Source organism: Pipistrellus kuhlii, unplaced genomic scaffold (assembly GCF_014108245.1).
Source record: "Pipistrellus kuhlii isolate mPipKuh1 unplaced genomic scaffold, mPipKuh1.p scaffold_m20_p_3, whole genome shotgun sequence".
NCBI lineage: Eukaryota > Metazoa > Chordata > Mammalia > Chiroptera > Vespertilionidae > Pipistrellus > Pipistrellus kuhlii.
In genome coordinates, this window is record NW_023425529.1 from 85,304,432 (window position 1) to 85,320,765 (window position 16,334).

Sequence of the window (16,334 nt, forward strand, 5' to 3'; positions counted from 1 at the left end):
GAATAGAAAATTTAGAAGAAATATGCTGTGCCATCTGGGTTACTTGTATCTGACAAAATGAGCATTTTAGGTGAGTCTCTGTTTTAGCTGAGTCTTCTCAAATGTCACAGATGCTTTGGGGATGACTCTTACTATTATAGGAGTCAAAACTAATTAAAATATTTCAAAACAAGATTACTTTTTAGAAGGGTAAACTTACAATAGTTTCTCTTGCTAAACGTTTAATAAGCAACGTTTAAAAATGCCTTTATGATCTTTTAATCTTCAAAATGCCTGTGATATGGTAACAGCAGCCTTCATTTTACTTTATGTTTTGTATTTAGTTTGCTATAGGAACCCCTTTATAGTGGCTTGTGATACACCTTAACGTTGGTAGCAATGCAAGGTCCTGTACTCTCATTTGGAAGTGTGGTGGCTCTTGGTCAAGCTGTTGGAAACTCTTAAGTCACAGAGGGTAGAGATGCTACCAGTGCTATAGAATGCAAGGGCTCCCACCACACTTATAACAGACCTGTTTCTCTGAGGTGCCTATTGCCAGCCCCTCCCCAGAAAGGCACTCACACTGGCTGCAGTGGAGAACGATTTAAGATGTTGCCACTATTTGAAACTGCAGAAAATGGAGTGATGATCTCTGAATTGTGTGCCCAGGAGTTGATGGCTGTGCAAACACTGAACGCTTGTGAGTGTTTCCTCTCACATGCATTTGGAGGAAAAATAAACTGAAGACAAATACTTGCTATATGATTTACCACTGGCTATTTTATTTCAATTGAAAATGCATTTTGTTTGTTTATTTAAATTGAGTTCTCAGCATGTGCCAGAGACTGATAGGTATTGGGGATGCATATGAGTATCATAAAGCTTGGCTGCAGTTTTCTCTAGCGGTTGCCAGACTTCAGCAGGCACCCCAGTCACCTGAAGGGCAGTATAACACAGAGTGCTGGGCCCCAGGCTCAGAAATTCTAACTCAGTAGTTCCAAGTGGGCACCTAAAATTTTTATTTTTTAAAATATTTTTTATTGATTTTAGAGAAGAAGGGAGAGGGAGAGAGAGATAGAAACATCAATGATGAGAGAGAATCATTTATTGGCTGCCTCTTGCACTGGGGATTGAGCCCACAATCTGGGCATGTGCCCTGACCAGGAATCAAAACGTGACTTTTTGGTTCATAGATGGACGTTCAATCACTGAGCTATACCAGCTGGGCTGGAATTTGCAATTTTAGCAAGTTTCTAGGTGAGGCTGATGCTGCTGGTTTGGGAGCACACTGCAGAACCACTGGTGTGGTGAAGTTATAGGCAGCTAAACAGCTGGCAGTGTTTAGCTGAACTCTGGGGACACCTTGTGTATGTGTGTGGGGTGTGTCAGGAACAGCTTTCCTTAAGAGATGCTCATGAGCCCTCTTGAAGGATGAGCAGGAGGTAACCAGTTTAAGTCATAGGGCACTGGAAACCCAGGCATATCTTCAGAACTGCTCAGAATAGGATGAGAGGACTGGTGATGACAGGGCAGTGGTAACAGTGCCAGATGTGCAGGCACAATGGGACTGGCTTGCTTTAAGCTTCCCAAAGCAATGCCCACTAACTGGAACTGCCAGGGCTCTGCTCAGGTCAGCGATCCACAAGCTGTGGCTGAACCATTGGTAAATGCTGAGAGGTAGCTCTGGGGTGGGTCTTGACAACTTCGGTTGATTTTGAGACTTTTGGGCTTATTTTTCAAATTGAGAAATCCCCTGAGGCTAGAGTGAATTCAGGGACCTTGGGTGTGTGTATCTCTTTTCACCTTAAGCCTTCTTGATTTAGGTAGTTTAATATCCTGATGTGGTAATCAGGCATAAGCACACCAACTAGAAAGCATTTCAAACAAATTTCTAAGTAAGTAATATTTAATGTATGTGCAACTTCTTAGTACTATGCTACTGAGAGATAATTGTGTCTGAATTTCAGTAATAAAGATCAGAGAAAGCCATAATTTTCCTTGTCCTCCCACTTTGAATTAAAAAAATTCACAGCCTTTTTTTTTTTTTTTTTTTTTTTTTTTTAACAAATTTACACAAGGTTACACACAGCCGGTAGAATTTGAGTTATACCACCCTTGAGCCTGATTCCTTAGACCTCCCCGCACACTGTGATAAGCAATTCAGAGCACTCACAGGACACCTTTCAGTAAACCCTCCTTTGTATTATCGAAAATCAGATGTAGGCCCCTGCTAGGGCCATTCTCCCAGCTTGCAAGATCCAGTAGTTTTTCACAAGTATTGTGTTATGTGAAATTCTTAATTTCTATGAGAATAGTAACATGGGTTAGAATAAGAACAGAAAGCATAGTGCCCACTTTGAGTTGTGAATTGCTATTGAATAATATACTAGGAATGGCCTTTCTTCTTGTGCCATCAGAGAATTCTGCCCGTCTTTACAGTCATACTCCGAGCCCACTCACCTACACGCATGCTGGCAGAGACCAACACAGAGCATGTGCCTGCCTCATGCCAGGTGCTCCCATTCACTTCCTTAGACCTACATCAGCCCTACAAAGCCAGTGGTGGTTTTCCCTGTGAAACTGGAATTTGAGCCTAGGCCTACCTGACGTGAGAGCCCACATTCCATCCTGCCAGCTGCAAATATGATGTGATTTAAAGGATTTATAGGCACAGTCATTTTCTACAGACTGGGGCCTGTTTCTATGGCTTGGGGTCTTCTGTCCAGTGGAGTCTGTTTCCCAAGGTGGCCTCTGACTTTGGCCATGATGATTTTTCTGGCGATATCTTGGGCTATACAAATCTTCTCTATTTTATGAGGCATGTTTCCAGGGGACCTTTTAGATGGACTGTTCATGAGTGTATTTAGTATGTTTTTTAATCATACCACTGGCCACATTATTCAGCTTTGAATCTTGGTTGTCTGACCTTGATCAAATGATTTCACTTTGAGCCTCAGTTTTTCCATTTGTAAAGTGGAGACATTTACATGTGTTAACTCAATTGATCCTCCCCATAACCCATGAAATAAGTGCTGTTGATTTCGTTACATAGCTGAGAAAACTAAAGCTCACAAACTTTACAGGACTAGTTCAAGGTTACTCTTAGCTGGTAAGGAGTACTAACAGCTGGGGGATTTGAATTCAGAACTGTGCACTTAACCAGTCTCCCCGACTGCATCCAGCCATGGAATTTATAAGTGGATGAATAATTGTAAAGAAATGAGACCTTGATAGTTCTGACTCATCTTTGTCCGCCATCCCTTTCTTTTCTTTTCAATTAGCATCATTGAAAAGAGGCAATAGTACTATTTGTCTGTATTGAAAGATTTTCCTTTTGTTCTTATCAAGAAAAATAATTTGGGCTTCTTCATCTTAAACTTAATGGCATAGTTATACAGTAATTTTTTTCTTCAAATATTTAACCGGCTTTATCACCATTTGTGCTTTCTTTTCTTTCATGCTTCTCTGTCCTTGTCCCTGGTTTTCTAGGTGACAGTGGGAGACATTGTGAAGGTCGTCAATGGGCAGTATCTTCCAGCAGACACGATCCTGCTATCCTCCAGGTCAGGGGTGCTATAGTGAGCACAGTTTTTGAAATAAATGTCAAGAACAATAAAATATAAAATGATATCTGCTGACTTCTCCAGCCACCCTTTCCCTTCCATCCAAAGTCACCAACTTTCTCTTTCTGGCCTATTCTTCAATTGCCTGTCATTCACTCTTTCCTGCCTTAATCCTAAATTATCTTTCTCTATCAATTCATTTACCCTCATGGCTATTCTGGGCTATTCCTTATTGTAGGAAGACATTCAAGATAATAGAGTGATCCCTCCAGTGACCTCCAGGTGGCAGCCTGTCTGAAACGTCACATCCCCTCTCCTGATGGGTACAGCCACAGGAGAGCCCAATGCCTTCCTTTATAAACTATTCAGAGAACTGCAGGCATTTTCTCAGCTTTGACATGACCAGCAGGTGGTGCTTCCTCCTCATTGTCCACATTTTGTTCCCTTGCTGCTCAAGTATCATTGCCATGTTTTCTAGGCAGTTCTGTACTAGAAAGTTATCATAACTTGTGGTGTAAAGAGTGAGCAACACAGTTCTTGACTTTTCTTTGGCTTGACACGATTATATATCAAAGAAAGAATACCAAAATTTGAATAAGAATAGACTTTTACTCTTGAATTCAAGATTAAAGGATATGATGTGAAAACTGAAAGTTCCTATATTTCTGTTGGAAATCATAGATGCTCACACAGTTTGATTTTCTTTGGTTATAGACAGTGTTTCTTTTATTGGATATGATCACACATGAGATTTTAAGTCTTAACATGAACTTTCTGGTTGAGAGCATAGGTTTAAAACTAGACCCTCTGCCACAGATGGTTAAAGCACCCTGTACATGGGACAGCATTCATGCTTGATCCTACTCATTGGTTACAAAGAAACTCTCCATAAAATGTGGGTCATTTGGTAGTTTGGGACCAGCATTTTGGTGTGGCCCTCAGGAAGCCTGGTTGGAATATGAGATTGTTTCTCTGAGCTGACCTCATGTTTTCAGGTGGTCATTAGTGTTTGGGTCTGTACTGTGTGCCAAGTAGCCCGCTGAGCACATTGTTCCATTTAATCTTCCCAGAAACCCTTGATATCCTTACTTTATACGGAAAAAGCAGAGAAGCAGAGAGATTGAACAACTGGTTGGAATCATGTAGCCAATAAAGGTTGTGCCAAGAGATTTTAACTTAGCTGGTGGGTGGCAGAGTCCATTCTCTTAGCTATTAACTGTGCCACTGAAACCCAAAGATTTGGAAGTGTTAGCTGTTCTGATTAATTTTATTCTTTGAGTTTTCTGTCTTTCAAATTAGGTGCTTTGATTAAAAAGTTGCCTGTGGGCAAAGTGGAATGTGCAGGGCAGAAAAGGCTTGCCAAGCCTGTGTCTTGGTTCCTGAGCCCTTTGAGCTATGATTTTCTTGAACAGATGGGTTTGTACTGGCTGTGTCAGGGGAGGCACTTTTGGTCAGGAGGAGCAGACCAGGTCTCAGACTGTCAGGGTCATGGAACATCACGTTTGCCCTAACCTGCCCCTCCCCTTCTCATTTACCCTCAGCTATTTCTGTTACTTGAGGTCAAGCAGCCTTTGTGGGACCCATAAGAGCAGACCACTTGTATCAGTGTTATAAAGATGAGTGTTTTTCTTTCTACTAATTACTACTACTAAAGTGGTTGCTTGTGCAGTTGACCCTTGAACAACACAGGTTTGAAGTGTGTGGGCCCACTTGCTTATTGAAGATTTTTCATTAGATACCTGTTTTGTTTTCCACCCGGGATTGGGAGTCTGAGGATGCACAGAGTCCACTGTATGCATTTGTCTATGGCCATTTTATATAGGGACTTGAATATCCACGGTTTTGGTATGGGGGTCCTGGAACCAATTATCTGTAGATACCAAGGGACAACTGGGAGTAGATAAATTTGGGGGGACTCCAAAGTTAAGCTTGTATTTTCTACTGTGCAGAAGAGTGGGTGTTGGTGCCCTAACTCCTAGGAATGTCCAAGGGTCATTTGTAACACTATTTTGAAGGGCTGGTCAGCAGACGTATAATAGTTCCTATAATAGACTTATTTTTAGCTATGGATTTGTGGAGGGGACCTTACTAAACTTTGGCTTCTTTTCTCTTTCCTTAGTGAACCTCAGGCAATGTGTTACGTTGAAACAGCTAATCTAGATGGGGAGACGAACCTTAAAATACGTCAGGTAAAGTTACCTTTTATGACTTGTGTTGTTATGGAGGCTCATATGGCAAATCTGATCCCCACAGGTACCAGTCAGTGCTTTTTCTAGAGGAAAAATGTGTTCTGTCACAAAAGGTTACGTCTTAACCCTAATGGAAACTGTGGGGAGAATATGCCTTTCAATGTAAAGGGAACTCCCTATAAGTGATGGCAGAGCTAAAAAAGTGGCTTCACCCAAGTTTGGGTCAGGAAGGGTATCGTGCGCTAGCTTAGATCTCACTGCACTTGCTGCCTGGTAGTGTCTGTGGGCAGAGAGAGCCTCTGCTGGGTTGAGCAGCGGGGTGGATGGGAGAGATGAAGTTAGACAAACGATGGTACTATCCTTTCCATTGTTTTAATTGAGATTCTAATTATAGAGAGTGAGTTATAAGACACAAACTTCAACTTTAAAGAAATATATTCTTACCATATTTTAAAATTCTAGAATGAAGAATAGTTTTTAACATAATAAACATTTGAAACATTTGACACTTAAATTTTATGCTGCATAAAGTTGAATTTGTTAATTCTGTCCACATATCTTTCTTTTCTACCTCAAATATTTGATTTAGACTTTTTTTTTTTTTCCTGTTTAAGGAAGAGTTACTGGGTCTAGTATCATACTGTATCAAAGGGGTGCTTTGTTCTATGTTTATGACTGGTATTAGAGTACAGCTAATTAAATATGCTTTTCTGGAAGTTGTTTGAGCATATGAACTGCTGCCAAACATGGATGTTTCCAGCACAATGGTGGAACCTTAACTTTGTGCTTCATTGATGCTTTTGTATTAGGCTTCTGTCTGTAAAAAAAAGAGAGAGAGAGAGAGAGAGAGAGAAAAGAAGAAAGAGAGAGAGAGAGAGAGAGAGAGAGAGAGAGAGAGAGAGAGAGAAGAGAAGAGAAGAGAAGAGAAGAGAAGAGAAGAGAAGAGAAGAGAGAAGAAAAACAAAGAAAGAAAAGGAAACAAAGCTACCTGTAAGGCCGATCTCATGGGCTGATAGCTTGATTTCTTTTTTTTTTTTTTTTTGATATATGTTATAGTATTCATCATTTTCTTTTTTCCCTTTTTTTTTTAAAAAAATATATTTTATTGAGTTTTTACAGAGAAGAAGGGAGAGGGATAGAGAGCTAGAAACGTCGATGAGAGAGAAACATCGACCAGCTGCCTCTTGCACACCCTCTACTGGGGATGTGCCCGCAACCAAGGTACATGCCCTTGACCGGAATCGAACCTGGGACTTTTCAGTTCGCAGACCGATGCTCTACCACTGAGCCAAACTGGTTTCGGCTATAATTTTCTTTAGATTAACAATGGGATGTGGAACGCTACCCGTAAATCTGAAAGACTGTAATCAATTTCCTCTTTTGATTGAACATTTTAGGGTTTGAATTGCACTGCTGATATGCAAACAAGGGAAATATTGATGAAGTTATCGGGAAATGTAGAATGTGAAGGGCCCAACCGGCATCTCTATGACTTTACTGGAAACTTGAATTTAGATGGAAAAAGGTATCACTTTCCCCCTCCTCCTCCTCCTCCTCCTCCTCCTCCTCCTCCTCCTCCTCCTCCTCCTCCTCCACCTCCTTCTCCTCCTTCTTCCTCTTTTTATTTTTTTAAAAATTTTTTATGGGACTAAGAACTACTGAAGCTTTGGAAAATATTAGTTTGTTTTCTGGCTTCATAATATCTCAAAACAGTGAGATTTCTTCATGTTTACTGTAGATATGAGAGACTGACCTTTTGAAACTGTTTTAATAGATTTTAAACCATTGCTTAAATTTAATGAAATAACTGATTTTTGCTAAGAAAAAAAATAGCCAGAGGGTCTGAAATGATGTTCAGAACACCTGCCTGTTCTTTCTGTGTGTACTACCTGCCAGGGAGGAAAGGTTTTGGCTGCATAAAATTATCCAGAAAAGCAGAAGGGAGGTGTCTGAGTGTATGAAATCTGATATTTATTAGAGAAGCTGTTTTATTTATTTATTTACTTATTTATTTATTTACTAGCATTCTTTAAAGTAGCATTTGTTTTTTGAAAGTTAAATGAAAGGAAGAACAATTAGTCTTCCTTTAAAACAGTCACTGTTGTCTATATTCTGTTGTCTTTGTTCTCTTGGCATTATTTTCTTGTTGGAGAATCATTTTTTGTCATTATGTTGGGGTGCAGTTTCTACCTTCTGCCCATCTTTAATCTGCATGCTTTTGTCACTGCTTCCCACCTATATATTTTGAAGAGGCCCATAGAGAAGAACCTGATCTGGTAATCAACCCAGAATAACCATAACATCCATATGTGCCTACTTTCTTGGTTTTCATTTAGTGTGCAGAGCCGGTCCACAGGCTCCCATTTTGAGTGTCTAAATTACCACTCAGTCTTTTATCTAATCATTAAGTTGTTCTTGACAAATTTAATATTATAGCTTCCCCCCCCCCCCCTATAATAGACTATAATATAAATTTCTGGTTATTTTAACATTTCTTTTCTCTCTCTCTTTTTTTTTTGGAGTTGAGTTTCATAACAAGATTATAAGAGATACAATTCACTCTAACATTTTATAGGCAAAAAAAAATATTTTTGTAGTGATGAATGGATAAGAGAAACCTTTCTTCTGGGTCTTCTTCTTCTTCTTCTTCTTCTTCTTCTTCTTCTTCTTCTTCTCTCTCTCTCTCTCTCTCTCTCTTCTCTCTCTCTCTCTCTCTCTCCCTCCCTCCCTCCCTCCCTCTCTCCCTCCCTCCCTTCCTCCCTTCCTCCCTTCCTCTCCTCCCTTCCTCTCTCTCTCTCTCTCTCTCTCTCTCTCTCTCTCTCTCTCTCTCTCTCTCTCTCTCTCTCTCTCTCTCTCTCTCTCTCTCTCTCTCTCTCTCTTTTGTAGGTTAAGCCAATGGTAACCTTTATTGTCTCAGTGAAATAGTTCAAATTTGAGTAAAGAAAACATTTGATTATCATGGATTTATGTTTAAGAGGACAGCTCATGCTCATTTGTCAGACTACCATTGAATACAAATGCTGTTTCCTATTTTTAGCTCTGTTTCCCTTGGGCCTGACCAGATCTTATTAAGAGGTACACAGCTTCGAAACACTCAGTGGGTCTTTGGCATAGTTGTTTACACTGGACATGACACCAAACTCATGCAGGTAAAACATTCTTTGTTGAAAAACATGCTGATTTTAGTCTTTTTTTTTTTTTTTTAATTGCTGTTTTTATGGAAAAAAAAAAGAGTAGAAATGCAGATGTTGTATTTAGGAAGCTTGAGTTTGTGAGCTTAAATTTTGAAAGGAAGTGCCTTTATTTTGTTTTTTTTAGGTAGTTTCTCATAGATTTCTGTTAGTATATCATACTAGAGGCCCATACACTAGAGGTCTGTCCCTCAGCCCAGCCTGCACCCTTTCCAATCTGGGACATCCCTCTCACAATCCGAGACTGCTGGCTCCCAACCTGATTGCCTGCCTGATTGCCCCTAACCATTTCTGCCTGCCAGCATGATCAACCCTAACTATTCCCCTGCCAGCCTAATCGATGCTTAACTGCTCCCCTGCCGACCAGATCGACCAGTCTTCCATGCAGGCCTGGTCACCCCCAACTTCCCTCCCCTGCTGGCCATCTTGTGGTGGCCATCTTGTGATGACTTGAGGGTGGCCATCTTATGATGACATGATGGCTTTTATTAGTATAGATATTTGTTACCCCCTGCTTGAAATATCAATGTTTTTGTTTTCTGGATTTAGGGGACAATCAGCTTTGGACCTAAGCAGGGACTTGTTCTCTCCTTATTTCTCTCACTACTTCTGCTCCTCACCACCATTAATTAGGATTGTATAGTAAATTGTCTTATTTAATTGAATTCATTAATTTAAATCAGTTATTTTTGAACTAATTTTTATACTTCATATAGCAAAAATATGATACTAGATGTCCTTCCGGACGTTCTTCCTTCTGGACAAAGCTGCGGTGGCAGGGACAAGGCAGAGGCAGCAGAGGCCACTGGCCATGGCCACGGTGGGTGGGGCCGGGGCCCAGGCCCTTGCACGAATTTCATGCATTGGGCCTGTATTTAGGATATAGATATCATTGTAGGGGTCATTATTCTACCTACCACATTTACCTTCAGAAAATTTTTAATAAAACGACTTTAGGTGCATAACTGTCTAGTGCAAATAGTTCTACTGAGTTTTCCACTGCTGAGAAGTATAGTTCCAAAATTTCCACCTGATGTGCAGTGGTCCTTGAATCTGGCTTTAATGAATATGTCTAAACTCACTTCCCAACACTGGCCTCTGTTTTAGCTGTGCTGCCTTCTCCAGCAGCAGTGAGAAACCCAACTATTACATTTACAGATGTTGAGTTAATTTTATGCTTTTGTTTTATCTTCCTGTTTATATTCTGTTTATGATTCAGGTCTCCATTGAAATTTCTTCTGGCTATTAGAGCTTTCCTGACTTTTCCTGCTTGTTTCTTCTTCAATTTTCCAAATGAATTATCTGCCCCTCCATTTATTTTGACACCTTTTGATGTTCTATTTTACATTATTGATATGTATGTGTTTGTATGTCTTTTTCTCAATTAAATATGTACTTTCACATTTTATCTTTGCCTATTAATTATAGAGCTATGTTATTACTTTGAAAATTCCAAAGTTTTGCAATATCAAATATTTAAGTTTCTCTTGAATTAACAATATTCTGATTACTTTAAATTTGACTGAAATAAGTAGAGTTGAAATGTGTTCTTGAAAATGATAGAATGTGTCTTTTGTCATCTTTATTTAAAACAGACTTATATGCATGCATATAAGCAAATCCAATGGACCCAGACAGTGGGGGGGTGAGGGCCTGTGCTGGGGGGCAGGAGTGGGTGGGGAGAGGTCATGGGGGAAAAAGGAGACATTGTAATACTTTCAATAATAAAGGATTTAAATCAGTTTTTTTTTCAAACAAACACCACCTAAAAGCAAAATAAATAAATAAATAAATAAATAAATAAATAAATAAAAAATAAAACTTGCTGCTGATTCAGGAATATGGTACATTTTAAGAATTTCATTGGTTATTTGGCAAAAATATAGTCTTTTACTTTTTATGAGTAGAATTTGTATAACTTACCTCCCTTTCTCCCCAATCCTTGCCCCTGAGTGTGTTCTGTGATCCTCACGGACTTTAAATGCTGTTGTACAGAATTCCACCAAAGCTCCTCTCAAGAGATCGAATGTTGAGAAAGTGACCAATGTGCAGATTCTGGTGTTGTTTGGCATCCTGTTGGTCATGGCCTTGGTGAGCTCAGCAGGGGCCCTGTACTGGAATGGGTCTCAAGGTGGAAGAAACTGGTACATCAAGAAGTTGGGTAAGTGTTGGGATGGATTGCTTGTTGAAATAGGACAAAACGTTTTTGGAAATATTTCTAAGCACATGTGTGGTGGCCGTGCCATCTTTTTCTGCTCTTTGGCTACTCTGTATAATGGTAGCTTTTCAAGGAGAATTGAAAGATTGGGAGTCATGTAATGAAGTGAAGAGGGATGCATTTGGGGATTGTTTTATATTCAAATGATTATTTTTAACTATTTTTTTAAAGTTATTTTCTTAGGGTTGTTCTAGGGATTATAATGTATGCCTTAATTTATTAGCATCTACTTCAGATTAGTACTAATATAATTTCAGTACATTATAGAAAATTTCCTTTAATATATAATAAATTTGTCTCCTCCCCTGCATTATGCTATTTTTGTCATATATTGCATCTTCCTATCAACCCAATTACGGTGTTGTAATTACTGACTTATATAATCTTGTACCTTTTAAAGAAGCAGAAAGCAATAAAGGAAATAAACTTATGCATTTATTTTACATTCACCTACTTACTTCATTTCTCCCTGTGGATTTGAGTTATCAGCTTTTGTCATTTCTTTGCTTCATGTAGCTTCATTCTCTCCTCACTCCTCTGTGCTCTCATATATATTACATCTTTATAAAAAAGTCCAACAATGTAATTTTATATAATGATGTTTTGCCATCATGTTTTTAAATCCAAAAGAAAGGATAAAAATATGTAACTATATTGTCTTTTTCTAATTATTGTCTAAAGTTTTACATATGTCTCCTTTTTCCCCAATTGACTTCCCCTCCCCCAGCCATTCCCACTCTAAGCAAGCTCCCACCACCCCATTGTCTGTGTCCATTGGTTATGCTAATATGCATGCATACAAGTCCTTTGGTTGCTCTCTAATCTCCACCCCCCTGCCATTTGTCTTTGGATCTATTCAAGTTAATCAAATTATGTTGATCATTATAACCCACATATGAGTGAGATTATATGATATTTTTCTTTCTTCTACTGGCTTATTTTTCTTAGCATAATGTTCTCCAGCTCCATCCATGCTGTTGCAAATGGTAAAAGTTCCTTCTTTTTTATAGTGGCATAGTATTCCATTGTGTAGATGTACCACAGTTTTTTAATCCACTCATCTGCTGATGGGCACTTAGGCTTCTTTCCAAATCTTAGCTATGGTGAATTGTGCTGCTATGAGCATAGGGGTGTATATATCCTTTCTGATTGGTTTTTCTAGGTTTTTTTTGGATATAGTCCTAGAAGTGGGATTATTGGGTCAAATGGAAGTTCCTTTTTTAACTTTTTGAGGAAACTCCATACTCTCTTCCACAGTGGCTGCACCAGTCTGCATTCCCACCAGCAGTTGCAAGAGGGTTCCCTTTTCTCCACATCCACATGCTTTCTGCCTTTTATTCTAAAACACGAAAATTAAACTGTTTTCTGCTGGGCAGGATGCAAAGGTGATTTCCCAGTTTCTTGTCCAGGTGGATTCGAAGAATGAAGCCATGAACAAAAGGTGGTGTAGGAAAGGTGGAAATTTAATGGGAAACAAGCACAGATTCTCTTGTGGGGAGGGAGAGAGAGACCCACTAAGTCCCTCTTTCCTAAGGTTTATATTCCCCCCTGATTGGTCACTATAACAGCTTCAGAGCTCAAACCCCATGTGGGATCACCTTCTTTTTCTCCCTTTCGTTTTTCTACTCCCTGTGGCTTTCACATTTATTCTGTGAATGAGTGGCTTTCTCTCCATTTATTCTGTAAATGTATGCCTTTTGGCAGCTCCCAGTCCCCTTATTCTGTAAATGTATGCCTTTTGGCAGCTCCCAGTCCCCTTATTTTGTGAATGTATGCCTTTTGGCAGCTCTAAGCCCCCAGCTTTGCAGCTCTGCTGTTCTCTTCCATGGACATCTTAATTCCTAAAACTCCCCAAACCTGCCTATTTTATCCCTAAAAATTCCTTTCAATTCTCATAGTAAAGTCTGAGTAGCTCTGTTAAATGCAATAAAACTTCATATTTGCACAGTTACTGATGGAGTTTTGACTCAGTTCAAAGAACTCCCCCTTTTGATATGTACAGAACTTGTCCCTATTTTCCCTCTCCTGGTCCTTCCTCCTACCCAAGCTGATCCTGACACTGCTTTGGGTTTCATCTCTTAGGGGTCTTGTTACATCAAGACATTCCTACTCTTATCTTTAACCTGTTAACCGGGGAGTTCTCTTTTTAATTAGGCAACCTGTAATGGGTGTGTACTCTTTCACTAGGACGTGTCAGTACGTCACACCTGGAGGACGTAATTTCATATTATTATTATTTATACTTAATTAAAATAAATTATATATTTTTTTGTTTATTTATATATAAAGCACAAAGGGAAATACAAAATTACAAAAAAATAGAAAAGAATACCAACAAAAAAATGGAAACATCGAATTAAAAAATTATAAATTTTACAAAGAATTATAAAGATTACAAAAAAATATATACCGTCCCTCTCAGGGCGCAGCATATATTTCCAGGACGTATTTATACGTCCTACCCGTTCCCAGTATTGTTTACGTTTGACATATTTATAGGTCCCGCTCAGTTAACAGGTTAATAAGTGGACTCAAAGCTTCTGCCTACCTCTCTCTCTTCACCTGTTTTCCCTATTCACACTCCACTCCCCCCACCCTCATTTTACCAATTCTTTGGCGTGTCCCAAAGATAATCATACCTTAATGAGTTGCAGATATTCCTTACAACCATTTAAAATGCCTAGCCTCTTTTTTTAAAAAAACATTTTGTTGTTAGCTGTCTGCTCTCTGTCCTCCAAAACTTGACTGAAGTCTCTATTCTTCTGGAAGATCTTCAGTTGACTATATCTTCAAATTAAAAAAATCTCTTGCCGAAACCGGTTTGGCTCAGTAGATAGAGCATTGGCCTGTGGACTGGGAGGTCCCAGGTTCGATTCTGGTCAAGGGCATGTACCTTGGTTACAGGCACATCCCAAGTAGGGGGTGTGCAAGAGGCTGCTGATTGGTGATTCTCTCTCATCGATGTTTCTAACTCTCTGTCCCTCTCTCTTCCTCTCTGTAAAAAATCAATAAAATATATTTTAAAAAAATCTCCTGTTCTCACTTCTGCAATGTCCTATGAATATCTCTTTAACAAATGTAACCTGATTCCAGTCACATTGGGGAGCATGCCTGCTTTTGTTTACTCTCTTACCCACAACCTCCCATTAGAATCCAGTTCTTTATTGAAGAGGACTGTGCATTTTTTTTATTTATTTATTTATTTATTTATTTATTTATTTATTTATTTAATATTTACAGAGAGGAAGAGAGAGGGATAGAGAGTTAGAAACATCGATGAGAGAGAATAATTGATCAGCTGCCTCTTGCACACCCCCTACTGGAAATGTGTCCCCAACCAAATTACATGCCCTTGACCGGAATCGAACCCAGGACCTTTCAGTCCGCAGGCCAATGCTCTATTCACTGAGCCAAACCGATTTTGGCAGGACTATATATTAGTAGCCTTTGTATTCACAGTTGGTGGCATGTAGTAGGTGCTCAATAACCATTTTAACTCCAATGTCTAAATGTATACATAATCCAATAAATTTTTTTGGTGAGCATCTTTTAGAGAAATTTCAAAATAATAAAATAAAAGGAAACTTAGTGGAAACTAACAGATGTTCTGGTTTTCTTCCACAGAGACAAGCTCAGATAATTTTGGATATAACTTGTTGACATTCATCATCTTGTACAACAACCTTATCCCTATCAGTTTGCTGGTGACTCTTGAGGTTGTGAAATATACTCAAGCCCTTTTTATAAACTGGGTGAGTATCACAGCAGAGTGTAAAGTTGAGCTACTATAGAAATGCCAACCACTCCTTTCTAATGCTCTTTCAGAACCTTAGCCATTCACTTGAGCTTCCAGAAAAGAATAATATAACTAACTAGTTTATGATTATGATTTGGCCAGGGATCTCTGGCAAAGGTGTCCCTGAGCCAGTGATAGCAGTGACTAGTTAGTTACCTAACACCTCAGCCCCCCGATCTATAAAATGGGCTTGGGGCATCTGAACCTATTCAAAGGGTTCTTACAAGGATTCAGTGAGAAAATGGAGGCAGAGTGCTTAACAGATGCTTGTCTTCTGGGTGAGCAGGAATGAAGTGGCTATAACTGTTTATGTTTGAAGTTTCACTAGTGCTGAGGAAAGACCTCTTAGTTGTTTCCATATCAGTATTTATTAAATATAAAAATGCATGGTGACAGTAAATAAACTTGAATTCCATTGTTAAGAATGAAAGTGGAAGTATTTATTTATTTATTTTTGTTAATTATCACTGGAGGATATTTTTCCATTGATTTTTAGAGAGAGTGGAGAAGAGGGGGAGAGACAGAGAGAGAAACATCAATGTGAGAGAGACACATCAATTGGTTGCCTCCTGAATGCATCCTGACCAGGGCAAGGGATCGGACCTGCAACTGAGATACGTTGCCCTTGCCCGGAATCTAACCTGGGAACCTTCAGTCCATGGGAGACATGGGCCGCCGCTCTATCCAATAAGCCACACCAGCTAGGGCAGAGGTGGAATTTTTAAGGAACTGTCATTGACATTAAGCTCTTGACTTCAGCAGCCTGTATATGTAGCTCAGGTTTCATGGATATTTTTTAAATTTTCATTATTATTCTTTAAAATTTTATTAAATTTACTGGAGTGACATTGGTTAATAAAATTATATAGTTTCAAGTGTACAAGTCTATAACACACATCATCTATATATTGCATTGTGTGCCTACCATTCAAAGTCAAGTCTCCTTCTGTCACCAGATATTAGAAAAGGGTAGAGGGGGTTATGTACATTTTTATTTGATCCTCATAATAATCCTGTAAATTGGGTATTAGCTGAGCTTAGAATATGAGTTAATCTAGGTCATGAAATTCTCATTTTGAAAACAAATCTTCTGTATATAAATACCATATTTTCTCATGGTATCACAGTGCTTCTCTATAATAACTGCCACTGCATTTTTAACCCAAAATTAAAAGTTAGCATTTATAGTGTCTATAAATGAAGGATTAATGTTATATAGTTTCTGAAAAGCCCCTTCTCTCTCTCTCTCTCTCAGGACACAGATATGTATTATATCGAAAATGACACTCCTGCTATGGCCAGGACGTCAAACCTTAATGAAGAGCTTGGTCAGGTGAGAACCTCTTTGGGAACTTTGGTATTGGTGACATGAGTATGAGGGGAGACTGGTGTTATAAG

The 16,334-nt window shown here is 39.0% G+C and overlaps 1 protein-coding gene across 1 annotated transcript in view; it reads left to right on the forward strand.

Moving 5' to 3' along the window:
• ATP8A2 (ATPase phospholipid transporting 8A2) overlaps positions 1–16,334 on the forward strand; it is a 556,427-nt gene that overhangs the window by 108,366 nt on the left and 431,727 nt on the right. Inside the window, exons 7-13 of the mRNA XM_045588453.1 lie at positions 3,469–3,542; positions 5,662–5,731; positions 7,129–7,256; positions 8,769–8,880; positions 10,918–11,083; positions 14,765–14,892; positions 16,192–16,269. Of these exons, the coding sequence (XP_045444409.1) occupies positions 3,469–3,542; positions 5,662–5,731; positions 7,129–7,256; positions 8,769–8,880; positions 10,918–11,083; positions 14,765–14,892; positions 16,192–16,269 (756 nt within the window). The remainder of the gene's footprint in view (positions 1–3,468; positions 3,543–5,661; positions 5,732–7,128; positions 7,257–8,768; positions 8,881–10,917; positions 11,084–14,764; positions 14,893–16,191; positions 16,270–16,334) is intronic.